The sequence below is a fragment of the Myotis yumanensis genome, unplaced genomic scaffold (assembly GCF_028538775.1).
Source record: "Myotis yumanensis isolate MYYU_CA2020_CCGP unplaced genomic scaffold, mMyoYum1.0.hap1 SCAF_22, whole genome shotgun sequence".
Taxonomy (NCBI): Eukaryota; Metazoa; Chordata; class Mammalia; order Chiroptera; family Vespertilionidae; genus Myotis; species Myotis yumanensis.
In genome coordinates, this window is record NW_027223773.1 from 10,790,491 (window position 1) to 10,808,933 (window position 18,443).

The 18,443-nt window shown below is 36.3% G+C and overlaps 1 protein-coding gene across 4 annotated transcripts in view; it reads right to left on the reverse strand.

Annotated features, from left to right (window-relative positions):
- Nucleotides 1–18,443, reverse strand: part of BRINP3 (BMP/retinoic acid inducible neural specific 3) — a 227,914-nt gene that overhangs the window by 138,996 nt on the left and 70,475 nt on the right. For all 4 annotated transcript variants that reach the window (XM_070401317.1, XM_070401314.1, XM_070401316.1 and 1 more), the window contains one exon: nt 10,044–10,329. In XM_070401317.1, the coding sequence (XP_070257418.1) occupies nt 10,044–10,279 (236 nt within the window). In that variant the 5' untranslated portion in view covers nt 10,280–10,329. The remainder of the gene's footprint in view (nt 1–10,043; nt 10,330–18,443) is intronic.

Here is an 18,443-nt window from a genome sequence, read left to right on the forward strand (position 1 = left end):
ACTGAGCCAAACCAGCTAGAGCTTTTTTTTTATTTTTTAAAGTATATTTTTATTGATTTCAGAGAGGAAGGAAGAGGGAGAGAGAGAGAGAAACATCAATGATGAGAATCATGGATCTGCTGCCTCCTGCACGCCCCCTCCTAGGGCTCAAGCCCACAACTGGGGCATGTGCCCTGACCTGGAATTGAACAGTGACCTCCTGGTTCATAGGTTGATGCTCAACCACTGAGCCATGTCAGCTAGGCAATCCATACATATTTTAATAGCCATCATTCAATTCTAAATCTAGTTTTCTTTTTTGCACAATATGTTTCTGGATTTAAATTAGGGGATAGTTCTCAGAAGGGTTTCGAAAGCAATTCACCGGTAATGAAGCACTGTGGACGATTTTAGGCAGCGACAACAAAACCGCAACTGTAAGAAACATTCATCTCCTATCTAATGACAGCCTCCAGAAACAGTAACACTCATTAAAAACATGACCGAAGAGGGATAAGGAAAGAGTGGCATATGATATGTTGACAGGATGGTAATAATAATCATAATTATAGGAACATGACTTGCTTGTGTCAGGCACTACGCTAAGTGCTTTAGTGACATGCATTATTTAGTTAAATCCTCACATAAAACTTGTAAGGTGAATAGTATCATTATCTCTATTTTACAGACGATGATACAGATATAATTAGTGAGTTTAAGGTTACGGGTTATTGAAGTGGCGAGACCATAATTCAAACCTAAGCCATGCTTTTTAATTATTGTGCTACTTAGCTACCTCCATACTGTCACAAAATTGAAAAGATTTCATTAGATTTGATATTTAGAGATCACTCTTGAATTAAAGACAGTAGGTTGTATCAAGAGTGAGAGGACAAAATAGCAAAACTATTTTCCTCTCTAAACATTTTCATTCAAATACTTCTTTTCACAATTTTTATCATATATGTAATTTTTGGAAACATTACCTTCAGTTTCATGATACCTTCACTGATTAAAACATGAAAGTTGCCCAAAGACAGAGAATAGAGTCAAAAGTCAGGAACAGATAGTTTTCAGGAAAAGACTATATTCACAATATAATTACATATAATAGAATTATGAATATATTAGAAATTCACAAGCTCACTCATAATGAAGACAAATTTAACCACCAAGGCAACACTTTAACCTATAAGGCCATTGGAAGCAGCATCAAGATTTTAAATGCATATAACTTTTCATTTAATGTTTAGTATTATATGTGAGTTTCTCTTATCAAGACTTTGCTATTTCACCCATAATAAGAAATAATTGCCAATTCTCAATGATATTTAAAGATAATCAGATACAAAAATAGTGATGACATACCACATTTCCCTCTTGGTGGGGAATGTTGGAATACCGACAAAAAGCCATCATGTAGCTTTATGAAGCAAGGAGTTTGTTTGGCTCTTGCTGTTGAAACCAATCCATAAAATGAAACAGTTCAATCCCACTGTATAATTTATAAGAAATCAAATTAATGGTGCTGTAAACAACTCGAAGATGTTTATCCTGTTCAGATGACAACCTTACAAGATTTTTTTTTTCTCATTAAACTTATTTCTGGGTAATATGTCCAATAGAACTACCGTAATATGTCTGTTAGAATTACTGTAGGTAATTACTAGAATGTCTCAGGAAATAGATAAGTTATGACATATTAGGTACCGTACCTCAGGTTAGTTTGAGTCGCCATTTCTAAGAAGACAATACATTTACAAATTGTCATGAAATTATTAACCTTAAACAAAAATATTTCTGAAATTTTAGTGGAAATTATGTTTACATAATACACTTAGTGTGGCTATTGCTTAATTAATTGATTTTAAATAAATGTGATACTGTATGTGCATAGGTAAGCACTCAAATATTTACATGCATGTTTAAGAGATCCTTTCACATAAAAATTTTATTTTGCAAATTTTATTCCTTCTTGCTTAAAAATAATTATTTTAACAAATTATTAAACTGAAAAAGATGCTTTTATTTTCAATGAGAAAAAAATCCTACAGAAAAATGAATTCAGTCATATGCATACTCTTGCAAGTAAACCATTTTCTTTCAAGAATTTCCTACTACATAACTGTATTTGTTTTTCTATCTAATGCAAATTAAATGAATATTAGTCTGCGATATTATGCATTTTCTTCTAAAATATCACTCAAAAGCTTATCTGCGTTGCTGAAAGAATTGAAAAATAAATAATTTGCATACCCATGAGCTCTACTGGGCATTCATTTTCAGTGTAAAATAAGAATCAAATAATGCTATTAAGGGGGGTGTAATGAAGGTAAAAGGGAACCCAGGCACAAAACATGCTCAATCACTCAGAAACAGATACACACACAAATGGCAAGAGTGATGCCTTGGAAATAAGAAAAAATTCCAATCACAGAAATGTAAATCTCAACAGATTTCGATAAAACGGAACCTTTCTATCCACACCTTGTTACTGCTTGCCTTCACACACCAGTCAGATTATGCCTCACTGAACACAGCTTTCACACTTAGAGTCCAGAGAGTACACCGTAAACACAACATGGAAGTCACGGCATTTGACTGCCAGGGGAGACAATGGGGGATCCCATTGCTATGCTGAGATCTATTTCTCTGATTTCCACAGTCCGTTACCTTAAGAACAATAACAGGTAGCTGACAATTTGTGAATTAAAAATCATCCGCCCACCCTTCTGGGTCATTCAAAAATTGGTGGTATTCAGAATCCATAGCACACCCATAAAGTGAACAGTATGGCCTTAATTTATTACACTTTGACCAAGAATCCATCAGAAACGACAATCTTTTCATGTCCCCAATTTGGCTATGAAGGAGCTTGGGGTTTCCAGATTGATACTTTTTATTTATTTACTTTTAAAGTCTATTTTTGTGGATTTCAGACAGGAAGGGAGAGGGAGAGGGAGAGAAACATTGATGTGCTGCCTCCTGCATGCCCCCTACTAAGGATCTAGCCTGTAACCCAGGCATGTGCCCTGACCTGAATAGGAACCAGCAACCTTTCGGTGCACAGTACAATGCCCAACCAACTGAGCCATACTAGCCATGGCGAGAGATGAATCTTAAGGGCATTTTTAATCCTGGGAATCTTATGATTTTATGTCCCCAAAAAAGTTTCACTTCTAAAAAAATAACTGCAAAGGAAGTTATCATCCCGTTGATTTTTATAATAAATGTGGAAAGTATTCTTATGCGGGATGAATTTAGTGATGACTATCAAAGGTTATTTTTCATATAATGGTTAATCGTCACGAGATTGCATTTTGTGAACAAATACTTAATACATTTTCATTGGGGGTATTTGTTGAAATCTATTTTTCTATTATGCTTTGGGATAATAGTCATGTGTTTCTTTAAGATAAGACAGTCAGAACACAAGGCCACAGCAACACAGAGCCTTTGCTAATTCGAGGCTAACAGGAGAGATAGTTTAATTAGTTCGCTGCTATGATCTATTTAAGTGAGCAGCCCGGGAAAGGTCTGCTAGCAAAGAGACGTGCAAATGCATGGTGAGGCCATTCTCTTTGCCTCTATGCAACCATCACAGAAGAAGGGAACAGGTAGCTTACACATTAGAGTGGAGAAGGGAGAAAGATTACTAAAAAAAAGAGGAGGCCAGGCTGGTGTGGCTCAGTGGCTGAGTGTTGGCCATGAACCAGGAGATTATGGTTTTGATCCAGGTCAGGGCACATGCCCAGGTTATCGGCTCCGGGCTCCAACCCCAGTGGGGAGAGGGACATGCAAAAGGCAGTCAATCAATGATTCTCTCTCATCGATGTTTCTATCTCTCTCTCTCTTCCTTCCTCTGAAATCAATAAAAACATTTCAAAAGTGGAGACAAAAAGTAATCATATGTCAGCAGAATATATGTCTATATTGGGATATTGGCACCTTAACAATAAATTTGTACATAAGTGAACTAATTTCAAATATTGTGACACCTTCTGTTTCTTGATTATCATTAAAATATTCAGAAACCTTTAATAATTCATTAATAGTAACCAAAGAGCTTAACATTTCCCCCTTTGCCTATAATCAAGGTTATCAGCTTTTACATTTAAACTGAAACAGTTTATTAATATTTTCCTGTTTGCTGGTTTAATAAATAGTATACTTTTTATGTTGCCTTTATTTACCACAATATTTAGAGAAACAGATGAAAGGAAAATTAAGAATACGTAAATATAGTCTGTGTAATTTTTTCCACAAACATTTGTTGGAGATCTATGTATCATCGTAGGTCACTTCAGTCTGAGAGGCAAATTCCATGGATAAATAAATATTACTAATTAATTCACGTAAGTCCCTTCTCTAGGCCAAATGAATTTTACTGGATAATTCTTGCATCCTACAGTAGATTATGGAATTATGATTCCAATTGAAAATCATATGAAAAAATCAGTAACTAATAGAAAAAGTAATCTAAACTGTTTTTTAACTTGCTACTTGGTCTAATAGGTATTAAATAAATAAAACCTACTGCAAAATATAAGTCATAAGTATGAATTTTGGCTTTAACTTTGGAAAGGTTAATTTGAAGGTGGTGTCTGATCTTTTACTATTATTCACATTACATGGTTAATAAAATAACAGAGCTAATATCCTAATCTTAATTTTATGACTCATACTTTAAAAGTTGGAAATTTTAAGTATTGCAATTACATAGCAATAAATTTATTTTATATTAAGGCACACAAAAAACATAATAAATATCCTTTTAGGGCCTTTTCATACAACAAGAGATATAATGCATTTGACTAGTTATTTCATAAAACTCAATTTAAATATGCACAATACACACACAGGAAAAGAAAGCCAAAAAAAAATCTAAAACCTGAAAACATGAAGAGGTATTATTACTTAGTATTTTATTTTTCCTCTGATTTTAAATCTTATATTTTTGACATAGTGTCCAATAAAAGACAGACACACACACACACACACACACACACACACACACACATTAGCAACTCAGAAGACCCAGAACATGATAACACAAGAGAACAATAGTGATAATTTTGGTAATTGTATTTGGAAGAAGATCGCAGAGATAATGACAGAGAAGAATCAGGCTGCTTGGTAAGATGGAACCATAGAGAGAAAAATAATCAAATAAATTATTTGTTTGAATGCCAAAAAATCATAATTGTTATTTTCTCTTCTGTAAATAATTCTGTGGACTAGTAATGCTGTTCATTTTCTCATTTTAATAGCAAAAATCATGAATTCGCTGTTAGACTAAAAATTATTACTTACAAATTCTATTAGTTGTTACAAAGCATGACTTTTACTTATAATCATGAGCTGATATACAATCCTCATTAAGAACTGGCTTTTTTGAAAGTTGATTATAATTCTTAAACCCTTGAATTAGTATTTCTATTTTATTCGTGACTGAAATTTTGCCAATTTTCCCAATGTCCATTAAAGGGCATTTAAAGTATAAATTCACAGATACATTTGATTGTGAAATAAAATTAAATAAAATTTTAGCCCTGGTTGGTGTGGCTCATCTTTCTCCACTTCTTATGAAGAGTTCTATCTTCTCTTTTGTTTTGGTCATGGCTTGGATTGTTTAGTTTTACAACCACATTTAGTTATACAATGGGGCCTTGACTTATGAGTTTAACTCAAATTACTCTATCAACTCAATGCAAAAAATCGGCTGAGAGACAGCTGCTATCTCAAAAAACTCGTTAGTCAGGACACTCGTCAGTCAAGGCCCCACTGTATATTTCTAAACCATATAATTCAGTTGCACCTATTCTTAAAGCTTCGTATAGTAGAATCATGGGTGCAAATTTTTCCTGTGTTGTGTTCCTTTCACTTAACATTCTATCTAGGAGTTTTGTCCACTCTGTTACTAGCGTGAATGTTAATATGCCTGAACTGACCAATTATTATTTTTTGATATTTAATGCATTTTAAGAAATTCTTACATATCCCAACATCATGAAAGTATTTCCCTCTGTTTTCTTCTAGAAGCTTAATATGTTGCCTTTCCTACTTAGATCCTCAATCCATATCAAGCAGTTTTGTGTAGGTGGTATGACAAAGTAATCCTATTTCTGCTTTTCCCAAAGAAAAACCCAAATTGTGGAACCGTTTATTCAGAAGTTCACCCTTTCTCATATACTGTTTCATTATGGCCCTGTCATATATGAAGTGTCCATATATCCGTCCATCATTTTCTAGGCCAGCTTGTCCTAAACGGCATTTTGTAAATTTAGTTGTTTCAGGGAAGATAGCTACAAAGTCAATAAGGCACACCCTTTCTTTCAATTGTCTCTTATTCTCAAACTTCATTTTGAAAAACTGCTGAGGAAGCAGTCAGTTGCAGTAATCTGACATATCTTTACATTATTTTGAAAGATTACAAGAAAAGCATTACCATGTTCCTCGTGATTCACTGGCACTTGTGGTTAAGCAAAAAAAAATGTTAGAACTCAAGGTCAAGCTTTTTATCATTTTGTATTATCGTAAGTGAATAATTGCATATGTAAAATGTTTCTCTTATGGGAACACAATTCACCACCCTCTGACTTTAGAATTCATGTCCATGGTTCAAGATCATTGTAAGTTGGAGTTACTAAAAGTGAATCCCTCATCCAGAGCTCCTGTGAGTTATGAAAAGGATGAGGATTCCCAAGGCCTGTAAGAGATTATGCATTTGCTGGTGAGCCTACTGCCTAAGGGTGTTTCTAGAATATGATAACTACAATCACAAGGCTTCAATTTATTTAGGGCCCCGTGTGCTACTGTTCTACTCTTCAGAGCAGACATAATTCCTCCAGGCTCGGTCTATTTTCTAAAAGTGAGAACACTCACTTAAAAATGCCTGTGCTTAGGTTCTATTTTCAATCTTTAGCCAAGAGAGAAAGACAGCTGAAAACCCAACTTTTAATATTTAACCAAAAAAAAAAAAAAAACAGTTTTGTGTTAGCAAGCTCACTGTAGATTCTCCAATTCAATGACCTACTCATAAAATAATCACCTCTTGAGTCATAATGTAGTTTCAGACCAAAATCTAAAAAGTACTTTATAACACTCATTAATTTAAAAATACAAAGATAAGCCTTCTTAGTCGACAAAACACATCTTGTGAAAAGAATGGTATTTCTTTTTCTTTAAGCTCTGACCATGATCTTACTATGTTTAGTTGCTATGAACTTGCTGTTCTATATCTGCGGTAAAAATGACAATATGATTCTGGAGAAGGAGCTAGATGAAGAAAGACAACTGAAAGATATTTGGCATAATTATCTTAACAGGCTTAATATGCTTTACATTCATAACCGCTGCCTTTCAGAAACTATGTCAACACAATATCCTGTATGAAGGAGCTTATGGCAGTAATAAAATGCACTGGTAGAATTTTGCCGATCACTTTTTGAAATTATGTGGTCTTTCAAAATGTTGAAGCTAGTAATTAAATTGGGAAAATATAGATTTTCCATCTCTGTGTATTACTCACAAATTCTGTATTTGAGGTTGGACATTTGTGAACAATAAAGTCTCTGATAATTATTTTTGAACACAGATATGAAAAACAAAAGTAACAGCAAAGAAGCCAGAAAGCTGTTCTAATCCTTGTTGTTGAGATGGTCCTGATATGTCAAAAATAGTTAACTTCTCCAGAAGGACTGAGATCCATTATATTGGAGGGAGAGGTGAAGAGAACTCACTGAAATTTAGGGAAATACTAGCTAGACAAACGAAATATCTCACTGTGGCAAGGCAAAAGGAATCTTCATGAGTATATTATATTGCTCATTCCATGCCAACCATCAATGATCATAGATAGCATCATTAGGCAATGTTTCAAAGGTCACATAGAAGTTATGGTCTGGTCCCAGCAGGGGACAAGGACATCATATTCCATGGCTTACAAACAGATAACTTCCATACATGCTTATTCAAGCGACAAAGATAAAGATATCAGAAAGTTGAGAAGTATAGGACTAATGAAGGTTGTTAGGAATAGAGTTCCATGAATTCTAAGTGGAATATACCAGCCTTAAAAACCAACCCCAAGGTGCTGTTTTCCATTAGCTTTCACTGTGGCAATCCAAATAATTTTGATGCCTCTCATACATTCAGCCTAGAACCTCTAAAACAGTGGTTTCTCAACCTTCCTAATGCTGCGACCCTTTAATACAGTTCCTCATGTTGTGGTGACCCCCAACCATAAAATTATTTTCGTTGCTACTTCATAACTGTAATTTTGCTACTGTTATGAATCGTCATGTAAATATCTGATAGGCAGGATGTATTTTCATTGTTACAAATTGAACATCATTAAAGCATAGTGATTAATCACAAAAACAATAGGTAATTATATATGTGTTTTCCAATGGTCTTTGGTGACCCGTGTGAAAGGGTCGTTCGACCCCCAAAGGGGTCTCGACCCACAGGTTGAGAACCGCTGCTCTAAAACATGCCAACCCTTGTTTGCAACTCACAATCAATCAACAGATGGGCCAAACTCCAACAACCACACACAAGACACCTCCGACCTCCCAATAGAGATGCCAATAGATTGTGGAGACAAGCGTGCACCAGTTTGATTGACAGACTGTTAAAACCCTCCTGCAGAATGCTGACATAGAAGACATTCTCACCACTTTCAACTCAAGTCATTTCACACAATCTGTGAAGGAAAGCAGGCTTAACCAACACACACATGAAAAGGAATACAACTGGAATCATATTATACTGATTGCATTTCAGAACATCTTTAATGTTTGTCATTTTACTTTTAAAAATAAAGTAAGTCTTTTTTGTAGACTTGTGACCATGCTCTGGCTTCCTGGACTAGGGATTTCTAACTAGACACACACACACACACACACACACACACACACAGTAATTCTGTGATGTTTCATGGAACTAGTTCAGTACCTTCAGTCTTTTTAAGTAAATACTAGTAGGCATTGCTGATAGAATTTATACATTTCCAAGGCTATAAAGACCACATACAGACCAGAAGCAAAGTGCCCTCTGGTGCACAGATACAACATAAAATAAAACATATATATCTCATATTTAGATATAGACACACAAATGCAAAGCTAAGTTTTGCTTCTCTATGAACGTTCAAACAATCACTGGGAATCGTAAGCTTCTATCTCAAAGAAATGAGCCAATCAAAACTTTCATAAAACATTTTCTATGGCATAGACTCAGGCGCACTTGTGTATCCTCTATTTAATGGGTTCATTGGGCTTGAGGGCAGGAAGTCTGTTGGATTTCACATACAGCTTCTTTTGTGTAACTATTTAGAGTTAAACATAGAAGAGCAGTAAAAGTTAAAGCCTATATATCTCAATCCCTTCTTCTTTCTCGGCCTTTGCTATCATGTTCTGTTTATCTTTTTCCTTCTATTCCATTGCCATTCCCGCCATTGCCATAGTATGAATGGACTCAACTTCTCAATGACTAGTACAAGACACCATTTCCATTGAAGCTCAGAAAACGTAACAACACAGCGTAGCATAAGTAGAAAGGAAAACACCATTCGAGAAAATTCACTGAACGGTGTTTACGATGATGAACTCAGCCTCTAAGTTCAGTGGCATTGACCTGAAGGCACAGAAGGATTCTAGAATCTGAAAGGGACCCACAAGGGGTCACCCTTATCACGTTTTCCTGGAATACGTTACGTCGATGAGAAATACACTTAGTGGCCAGATTATGATGACCACCCCATCAGAACAATGAACTGAATTAGTTATGTAAATAATAATAAAACCTTGAGAGCATTTGCTTAGGACGTTTTCAATATTCAGTATTGTTGGAAGAGTCAATGAAGTACTGATGGGGTGGTCATCATCATCTGGCCACTCAGTGTGTGTTTAAATAACAAAAACATGACAGAGGCGAATGGTCAATAAGAACCTTCCTGATGACAACCCTCTCCCCTTGAAAACTCTCCCTTAGAGAAACCCACTCACACACAGCCTCCCAGGCAGAGAGCTCTGCACCGGCCTGCCCTTGCCCCCCAGTACCTGTATATCTTGTATCTTGTGCTAAATCCCTGCCGGCTTCGGTCCACAAAATCAGTGTATTCCTGTGAGCGATGGAAGGGTCCCTTGTCATACAGGAGCCAGTCGAAGGGGCTTGTGGCATGCTGGTCGGAGACGGCAGCAACGGCGAACACCCAGCAATGCAGACTCAGGGCTATCCACTCCCATAGAGCCATCAGAGAGAGCACTTCAGCACCGGCTCCGCTGCGCCATACCATGCTTCCTCTGGGCACTTGGCGCCTTCATCCTCTTAGCTTGCCCTCAACACCTAGACGAAACACACAGGCCGTCAGTGAGCGCCCGCAGCGTGCTTTCCAGCATGAAGCTGTGGAGGAGGCTGATGCATTTTTTTAAAAAAAATCTAGTTCCATCCATGCTGTTGCAAAAGGCAAGAGTTCCTTCTTTTTTACCGCAGCGTAGTATTTCATTGTGTAGATGGAACTGGAGAGCATTATGCTAAGTGAAATAGGCCAGTCAGAGAAAGATAAATACCTCATGATCTCACTCATTTGTGGAATATAGAGAACAACATAGACTGATGAACAGGGACAAATCCAAAGACAGAGAAACAGCGATCAGACTATTAATCCCCAGAGGGAAAGTAGGCGAGCGAGGGGGTAAGGGGAAGAGATCAACCAAAGGACTTGTATGCATGCATATAAGCCAAACCAATGGACATGGACAACAGGGGGATGAGAGCATGAGTGGTGGGAGGAGGATGGGGGTTTAATGGGGGGGGGGATGAGGACACATTTGTAATACCTTAACTAATAAAGAATTTTAAAAAATAAATAAATAAAATAAAAATAAATCTAATAGCATTGCTTTAAACTGACCATTGCAAAAGTGACCAAGGAAACTCAAATAACTGTGATCTGTCACAGCTGTGTCCCTGTCGCCCCCGTGTCCCTGTGAGTGTGTTGGGAAGGAAGGCACGAGTCACAAGGGGCTCCTCATGCCAGTGTCTGCAGTAGATCGTGAAGCCCTACAAAGCCACAAGGAAAAGTCCGGACTCACAATTCTTTTCTTATTTTTTCCTGCTTATAAATGTTTTATAACGTTGAGCACTTTATAAATAATGAATGTTTAATTATATTATAATTTGTTATAAATTTTAATGCTAAGTGTACTTGATTATTTAGTTATGTTAGGACAATTCTTGCAAATGAATTAAAGATATTTAGGTCGTTATTTTCATAACGTGGATGAAATTGGATGGACTAAAACTATGGGTTTAGGAATAAATAAATAAATGTTTATATATGTGAGTATGTGTGTGTCTACCTATCTCTCTATACAGATAAAGAAAGGAATGGATGGGTGTGTGCAGGGGGGAGAGTAGAGGTGTGTGTTGGCTCAGCTATTTTTCCCATTATCCCATTAGAAACAAACCTTCCTGATTATTTAAACAGAATCATAGTTAAATTATGTTTAGGATCTTTAAAAGACTTCACTGTGCCTCTATGTATTATTCATGAGATAAGTAGGCATACCTACAAAGTTCACATACACACAGAACCTAAGACAATGCAGGTTATATGTAAACTGTGAAACCATATATATTAATTTTAGGAACATTCAAAAATAAAGTAACAAGAGGCATGATCCCAGGGTGGCAGAGCAAAGCAACTACACATGAAGCAGCTGATGCAATGTCTAGACACCACACAAAAAAATCCTACAAATAATCTGAATTCAAGTCTACTTTCTCTCTTCACCAATTTTTCCAACATTATTATTTATAGCACACAGAACTGAGCAGTATGTAAATTCTACTAATGAGAAAGTTTGGGTTGTAAAAGTTTCCTAGTCAGCAAAATCTCTTTAGAAAGCAATCAAAATGCCCAGTATTAGGTAAATATTTTAATTATAGCTGTCATATTTCTCTGGTGTTTGGATAAGGCAATTGATGGCTTTAATTTGCTTTCTAGTTATAGCCCTATAATTCATAATTTAATCCTAAACCATTTATTGATGAGAGGTATACAGCAATAATTTTGCAACTATAAAGAATGTCAAAACAGAAATACAATGTGCATGGCCAAGGTCATGATAGCCACAGTCTTACCCACCACACAATTGAAAGAACTAATACCCACACACTCTATGAGTTGCCCCAATCACATGAGCTATTTCACTGTGGTCATTGAAGAATGCCATCTTTGTAAACAACTTAGGAAGCCTTCCAAGTGAATACATTTTAAAAATGATTTATTATAAAAAAAATAAAATCACGTAATAGAAACATTTTGAAATAGGGGTTGGGAGGTGCTGGGTCTCTATCAATTATTTGTCTAAATGGAGGCACTGTCAAGTGACTCAACTCATAATTTCCAATTCTGATGGAGCAAATAGATATTTTTACATAGTATTTTTCTTATGTGGGAGCTATGACATTTTTCGTAAAATCAATGCATTTCGCTTACATTCATAAACGAAGAATTATTATTATTATGCATAAAGGAACGGTATAATCCCCCTGTGACTAACAAATATTTCCTATCTGTGTTAAACACACATTTTTATTCTGCTGATCAAATATATTCAAACTCGCACCATTGAATCCCTGTGACAAAAAATGTTATATTTCCCTATGTGAAGCAGCAAGAATAGGGCCTCGTATGTGGTAGAGACGTTAGGAACGTTTCAAAGCATGCTTCCTACTGGTGCAAAATCATAATTATACACCCAACCCTTTGAGTTTAAATCATTAAATTGAACACAGCTCTGCTCAAGGACATGAGTCTGTAAGACACAGAGCATTACAGAAAAAGTGGGGAACGACAGGTCCTCTTCTCAAATTCTGCAATTTTTCCATATATAATTACCCAGAACCACTGTTTTTAATTCTTTCCTTCACCACATGTGCTGAAGAGGTTTCGTGGTCCTCATTCCCTCATCTTAACATATAGGAAGATGGAGTGATTTTTCTTAAAATACGTTTGGGGAAACTACCTAAAGGTGTTAACATTAGGTTTATCTTTATGGTTTTGTTGTTGTTGTTGTTGTTGTTGTTATGTGTGTGTTCTATTTATTTATTTATTTATTCACTTCTTTATTTTTTATTGAATGTATTGGGGCAACATTTGTTAGCAAAATTACATAGGTTTCAGGTGTACAATTCTGTAATACATCATCCGCATAGTGTACTGTGTATTCACCACAGCAAGTCAAGTCTCTGTCTCTACTGATCCTACCTTTACCCTCTTTTACCTGCCCCTACCTTCCTTTCCAACTGGTCATCACCATAAGGTTGTCTGTGTTTATGAGGTTGGTTGCTGTGTTTGCTTCATCCCTTCACCTTTTTCCCTCTGCCCCTCTCCAACTCTCCTCTGACAGCTGTGAGTCTGTTCTCTGTATCTCTGAGTCTGTTTCTATTTTGTTTGCCATTTTGTTGTTGTTTATAAGATTCCACATATGGCCGAAACCGGTTTGGCTCAGTGGATAGAGCGTCGGCCTGCGGACTGAAAGGTCCCGGGTTCAATTCCGGTCAAGGGCATGTACCTGGGTTGCGGGCACATCCCCAGTAGGGGGTGTGCAGGAGGCAGCTAATCGATGTTTCTCTCCCATCGATGTTTCTGGCTCTCTATCTCTCTCCCTTCCTCCCTGTAAAAACTCAATAAAATATATTTAAAAAAAAAAAAGATTCCACATATGAGTGAGCTCATATGGTACTTGTCTTCCTCTGACTGACTTATTTCACTTAGCATACTGCTCTTCTGGGCCATCCATGCTGGTAAGATTTCCTTATGTTAATGGCCAAGTCAGTTTCCAGTGTGAAATGTACCACTGCTTTTTTATCCACTTATTTACGGATGGGCACTTGGGTTGCTTCCAAACCTTGGCTATAAATAACACTGCCGTGAACATAGGGGTGCATTTATTCTTTCGAATTAGTGTTTCAGGTTTTTTCTGAATATGTTCCCAGAAGTGGAAGCGCTGGGTCATACAGCAGTTCCACTTTTAATTTGTTGAGGAAACTCCATATTGTTTTCCCTTGCCCAGGGTGATATATCAGAAAAAAATATTGCTCTGAGAAATGTCCTGCCGACGTTTTCGTCCAGGATTTTTATGGTTTTGAGTCTAACATTCAAGTCTGTCAATATTATTTCCATTCTATTCCTGTATGTAAATTATTTTCATCTTTATTTTAAACTGTCTTTTGTTTCACTATTTTGGTAGTCATAGTCACAAATAAGTTTTTTGAAGCATTCCTCATATTTTACTTTAAAATTAGATCTTGTAATCTAAACATACTATGCAAAACATCCTGCATCTGGACTTTATGCTTCAGCCTCTGACCACTTTCCTTATGAACTGGAAGTAAGTACGATTTGAACCTTACGAAGGTATTTTGTGATATGGCCCCATAAGTTGAAACACTGAGACAGTTTGTATTTAAATGGTAAAGAGAACCCAGGTGACTCTGAGTTTGGCTATCCCCCACCCCCTTTTTTTAAAATTAATCTTCAATTGAGACTATTTTTCCATTTAATTTTAGAGAGAGTGGAAAGGAGGGGAAGAGAGAGAGAGAGAGAGAGAAACAGTGAGTAGAGAGAGACTTATCAATTGGTTGCTTCCTGCACCTTGCACCACGGACCAGGGCCGGGGATTGAGCCCGCAACCGAGGTACATGCCCTTGACCAGAATAGAACCCGGGATCCTTCAGTCCATGGGCCAACGCTCTATCCACTGAGCCAAACCAGCTAAGCCCGAGTTTGGAGATTTTTAAGAGCAATTTCCCCGATGTGAGGGACGGAACTGAGGAATGGAGCTCCCCTTCTCTTAATTTTTCCTAATCAGTCCTGCCATTAGGTAGTAGCACTTAACTTCCTCTTTAGCGGTAGGACAAGATTGTATTGGCAGGATCAAGCCTGAGATTAGTTCCATTGCAGTATATCCTCCTCAGAGGAATAAGAAACCCTCATTAAGATGGAAACCACTTAAAGCTGTAATTCAGAGGCTCGGTATTGCCTGATCAGCTAAAATAAATAACCAGAAAGGCCTTCTGGAATACAGGTTTAGCAGTTAAATGACTAGAGAGCTTCACTTCTAAGGCCAGTCTTAACCTATAGAATGTAATTTAAAACAAGGCAGCTCAGTTCTTTTTTTAAAAAAAAATAAGGAAGGACAGTGAGAAAGTACAAAAGTAATGCATTACTAACAGATTAATAGAATGATAATCTGTTGCTGGTGTAAGCAGATAAAATGAAACAGCACATAACATGTAGAGGGAAGGACGTCAACTCAGTGCATGTTCCATAGGGACTGTGTACACAAGAGTGTGTTAACCATTAGCAGGTCACAGGGTTACTAAAACATAACACCTGCCAGCAAGTCCTTCATAATTTGGTCAACCAACAGAGGTGTTAAAGAGGGTGATTGTAACATAGTGAGAAACTCCGGAAGATTCATGAATGGAAACCCATCCAGTCTACAGTTATTTTAATAATTTACATGCTACCACATTCAAAAGGACTCGAGGTGGATATTAACCCATAGGAACTAAAAATAACAAAAGGAGGTGATCTACCACAAGCAAGCCAACCGAAGGTCAAGGAGGTAAGTCTCCACCTGCCACTCTCCAAGGCCTCTGCACCACCTCCGAAGAAAGATGGTGGAACATTGCGTGCTTCTAACTAGAGGAAGACTCTTTAGCAATGATGCCTAGAACATCTTTCCCAGTTGCTAGAGATGCTGGAAGGGCCCATGATTTCACATGTTAGTCTTGCATTGACTGGTGTCAGTAATATAATCCAGCTCTTCTAAACTTTTTTTTTTAACAATAAGCACCTGACTTCCCCATTCTTTATCCAACACACAATTCTGAAAACATTTGATATTTTCAAGGGCCGCTCTTGTCAATATTACTTTAACTTCTAACATAACCCAAACAGTCTTCAAAACTCAAAAAGTCACACAGAACTTAAATGATCAAGAACTACATTTCAGAAGGAAAATACACCTACAGGATAAACCTAATGTACATTCTTGAAGAGTGTTTTTATATAAAAAGAACCAGCCAGATTTTGAAGGATATTATAAGAAAGAATAAATGGGACATTACCATGTCTGACATATAGAGACTATTTAACATCAGCTATACCCAGCATATCATGTACACAATTTTAAAAAATCATGTTGTCTGAACTTGTCAGAAATTACCTTCTAAACAATAATTATGAGAATCGGCATTATAGGACTTATCGGAGACCAAACTTTGGTAATAGATAAATTTTCAGTCAATAGTTACTAATTGTGTAGTTTCAAATCCTGAGCAATTAAATTTCCACTTTCAGCTTAGATATCTGAAAGTCTGTATCTAAAAGATAGTAAAGGATGTCAAATGTTTATCATTTTTGTGATGAAAGAATCAGTAAAGATAGATTAAACTTGTGTTTATTTTACTGACTCAATATTGATGAGAAATAAATATTTTAATAGTTAATAACCGCAGTCTATATTGGTGTTTCTGAATCTTACTCTATATAAGACATGACTTCCTTAAATAACAGCTGCCAAGGATGCATTTTAAAAAGAAGAGAGACCTGAGTGATCTTTCATATTCACGTTGGCCGATCTCTGTATGATCACAATTTGTCGTTTTGTCTTTCAAATTGGTTAAACGAGAGATGTGTTCGCATGTCTGCATTTTATGGATAGGTAGAAGGCCCAAATGAAAACTCGATTCAGTTCACTCTAAGAGGAAACTAGGATGCTACAAGTTATATTTCCCCATAGTTCTGTTGCTAGTCAAACATAATTAGTGTTAGCCCAAATATAGAGACAGCTCTACCTTGAAAATGTCAATAATCTGACTTGGATCTAAAAGGACTCAAATAAGGAGTGATGTATTGCAAAAATGTGTGTGTGCTGGAGAGGTGGGTTGTAAATACTTGACCTATGAGCCCAAAGGTGAGAAAGATGCTTAAAACAAGTACCTTTGTTTTTTAAAAAAATGTTTTAAGATGAATTTTCTTAAAATATTTTTTATTGATTTCAGAGAGAAACAGAGAGGAAGAGATAGAAACATCAATGATGACAGAGGCGCATTGATTGGCTGCCTCCTGCATGCCCCCTACTGGGGATGGAGCCTGCAACCCTGGCATGTGCCCTGACCAGGAATTGAACCTTGACCTCCTGATTCATAGGTCAACATTCAACCAGTGAGCCACACTGGCTGGGCTTAAGATGAATTTTTAAAAGCATGTAGACTGTCCCTTTAGAAATTGTTCAGGATCCCCTTTTTCTTAGCTCTTAACTTTAAGTTTCAATTCCCAGAGTCAACTGAATTCCATTCTCTTAGTTCCCATTTGAAGAATGAAAGTGCTGAGTTGGGGCGATTGTGAACGACAGGTAGAAACTTTCTATAAGTAAAAAAGAGTATATCTTACAAATCCAGAAAACTCAGCTTCCATCTTAATTGTTTATTCAAGGAAATTCTGAATTTAAAATTCACAAAAATTGTTGTTGTTTTTAACAACTTCATTCAGAGTAAAATTAGTCATTGGGAACAAAAAATATACTTTCCACTTGTTGCTTAGTTAATTGATAACTGGCAAGTTCTTTTTATTCTCTTTTGGAAACCTTAATATTCTCCCATATTATTCCAAAGTATAATCTTAAAAAGTATGACTTATCACGTTTATAAAATGTACTGTAACTCTGTCATTGTAGATTAGTGACAGGTCTAAAGAAATAATCAGAAAGTCTATTACTGTAAACTTAGGTAGAGGCATTCAATATAAATGTTTTAAGTAAGATAGACTTAGTCTATATGTTAATATGGTTGGTGTTATAAAAGAAAAGGTTGAGAAATATATGGGTTAATTACCTTAAAACACATTTTTTACAACTTTAGAGCATGACTTATTCAACCTTTAGCAATTGTCTTCTAAAAATTTATATTGTGTTTAGTATTTTTTCAGAGGTATTCACTCCTAAAAAAGACTTTTCCACCATCTCTATCCATAGATTTACAGGGCTGATGTTTCAAACCATCAGAAATATTGCCTCACTAAAGACATGAAAGCCACTTAAATATGTTGTGAACCCCAGGAACTCCCTGACGGGATTAACTTTTCTTCTATATTTACTTTAACTACAACAGAAGGAGCTTCTGCTCACAGTACTAAATTGCATATCTAACAGCAGTAACAAAAAACTTGAATCTTAAAAAACGTGCATATCAAGGATATTATGAACTGTAAAGCACCCATTCATTATAAGCATCCTGCAAACATATGTATAATATGATACTTGAGTGAAGCCATGATTCAGATTTTAAATTTATTCTTTAATTTGACAGAATCATTTTCCCCAAACTGGCCTATATTTGTGGTTATCACTTGATATACTTTATTTTATCTTTTATTGAATTTA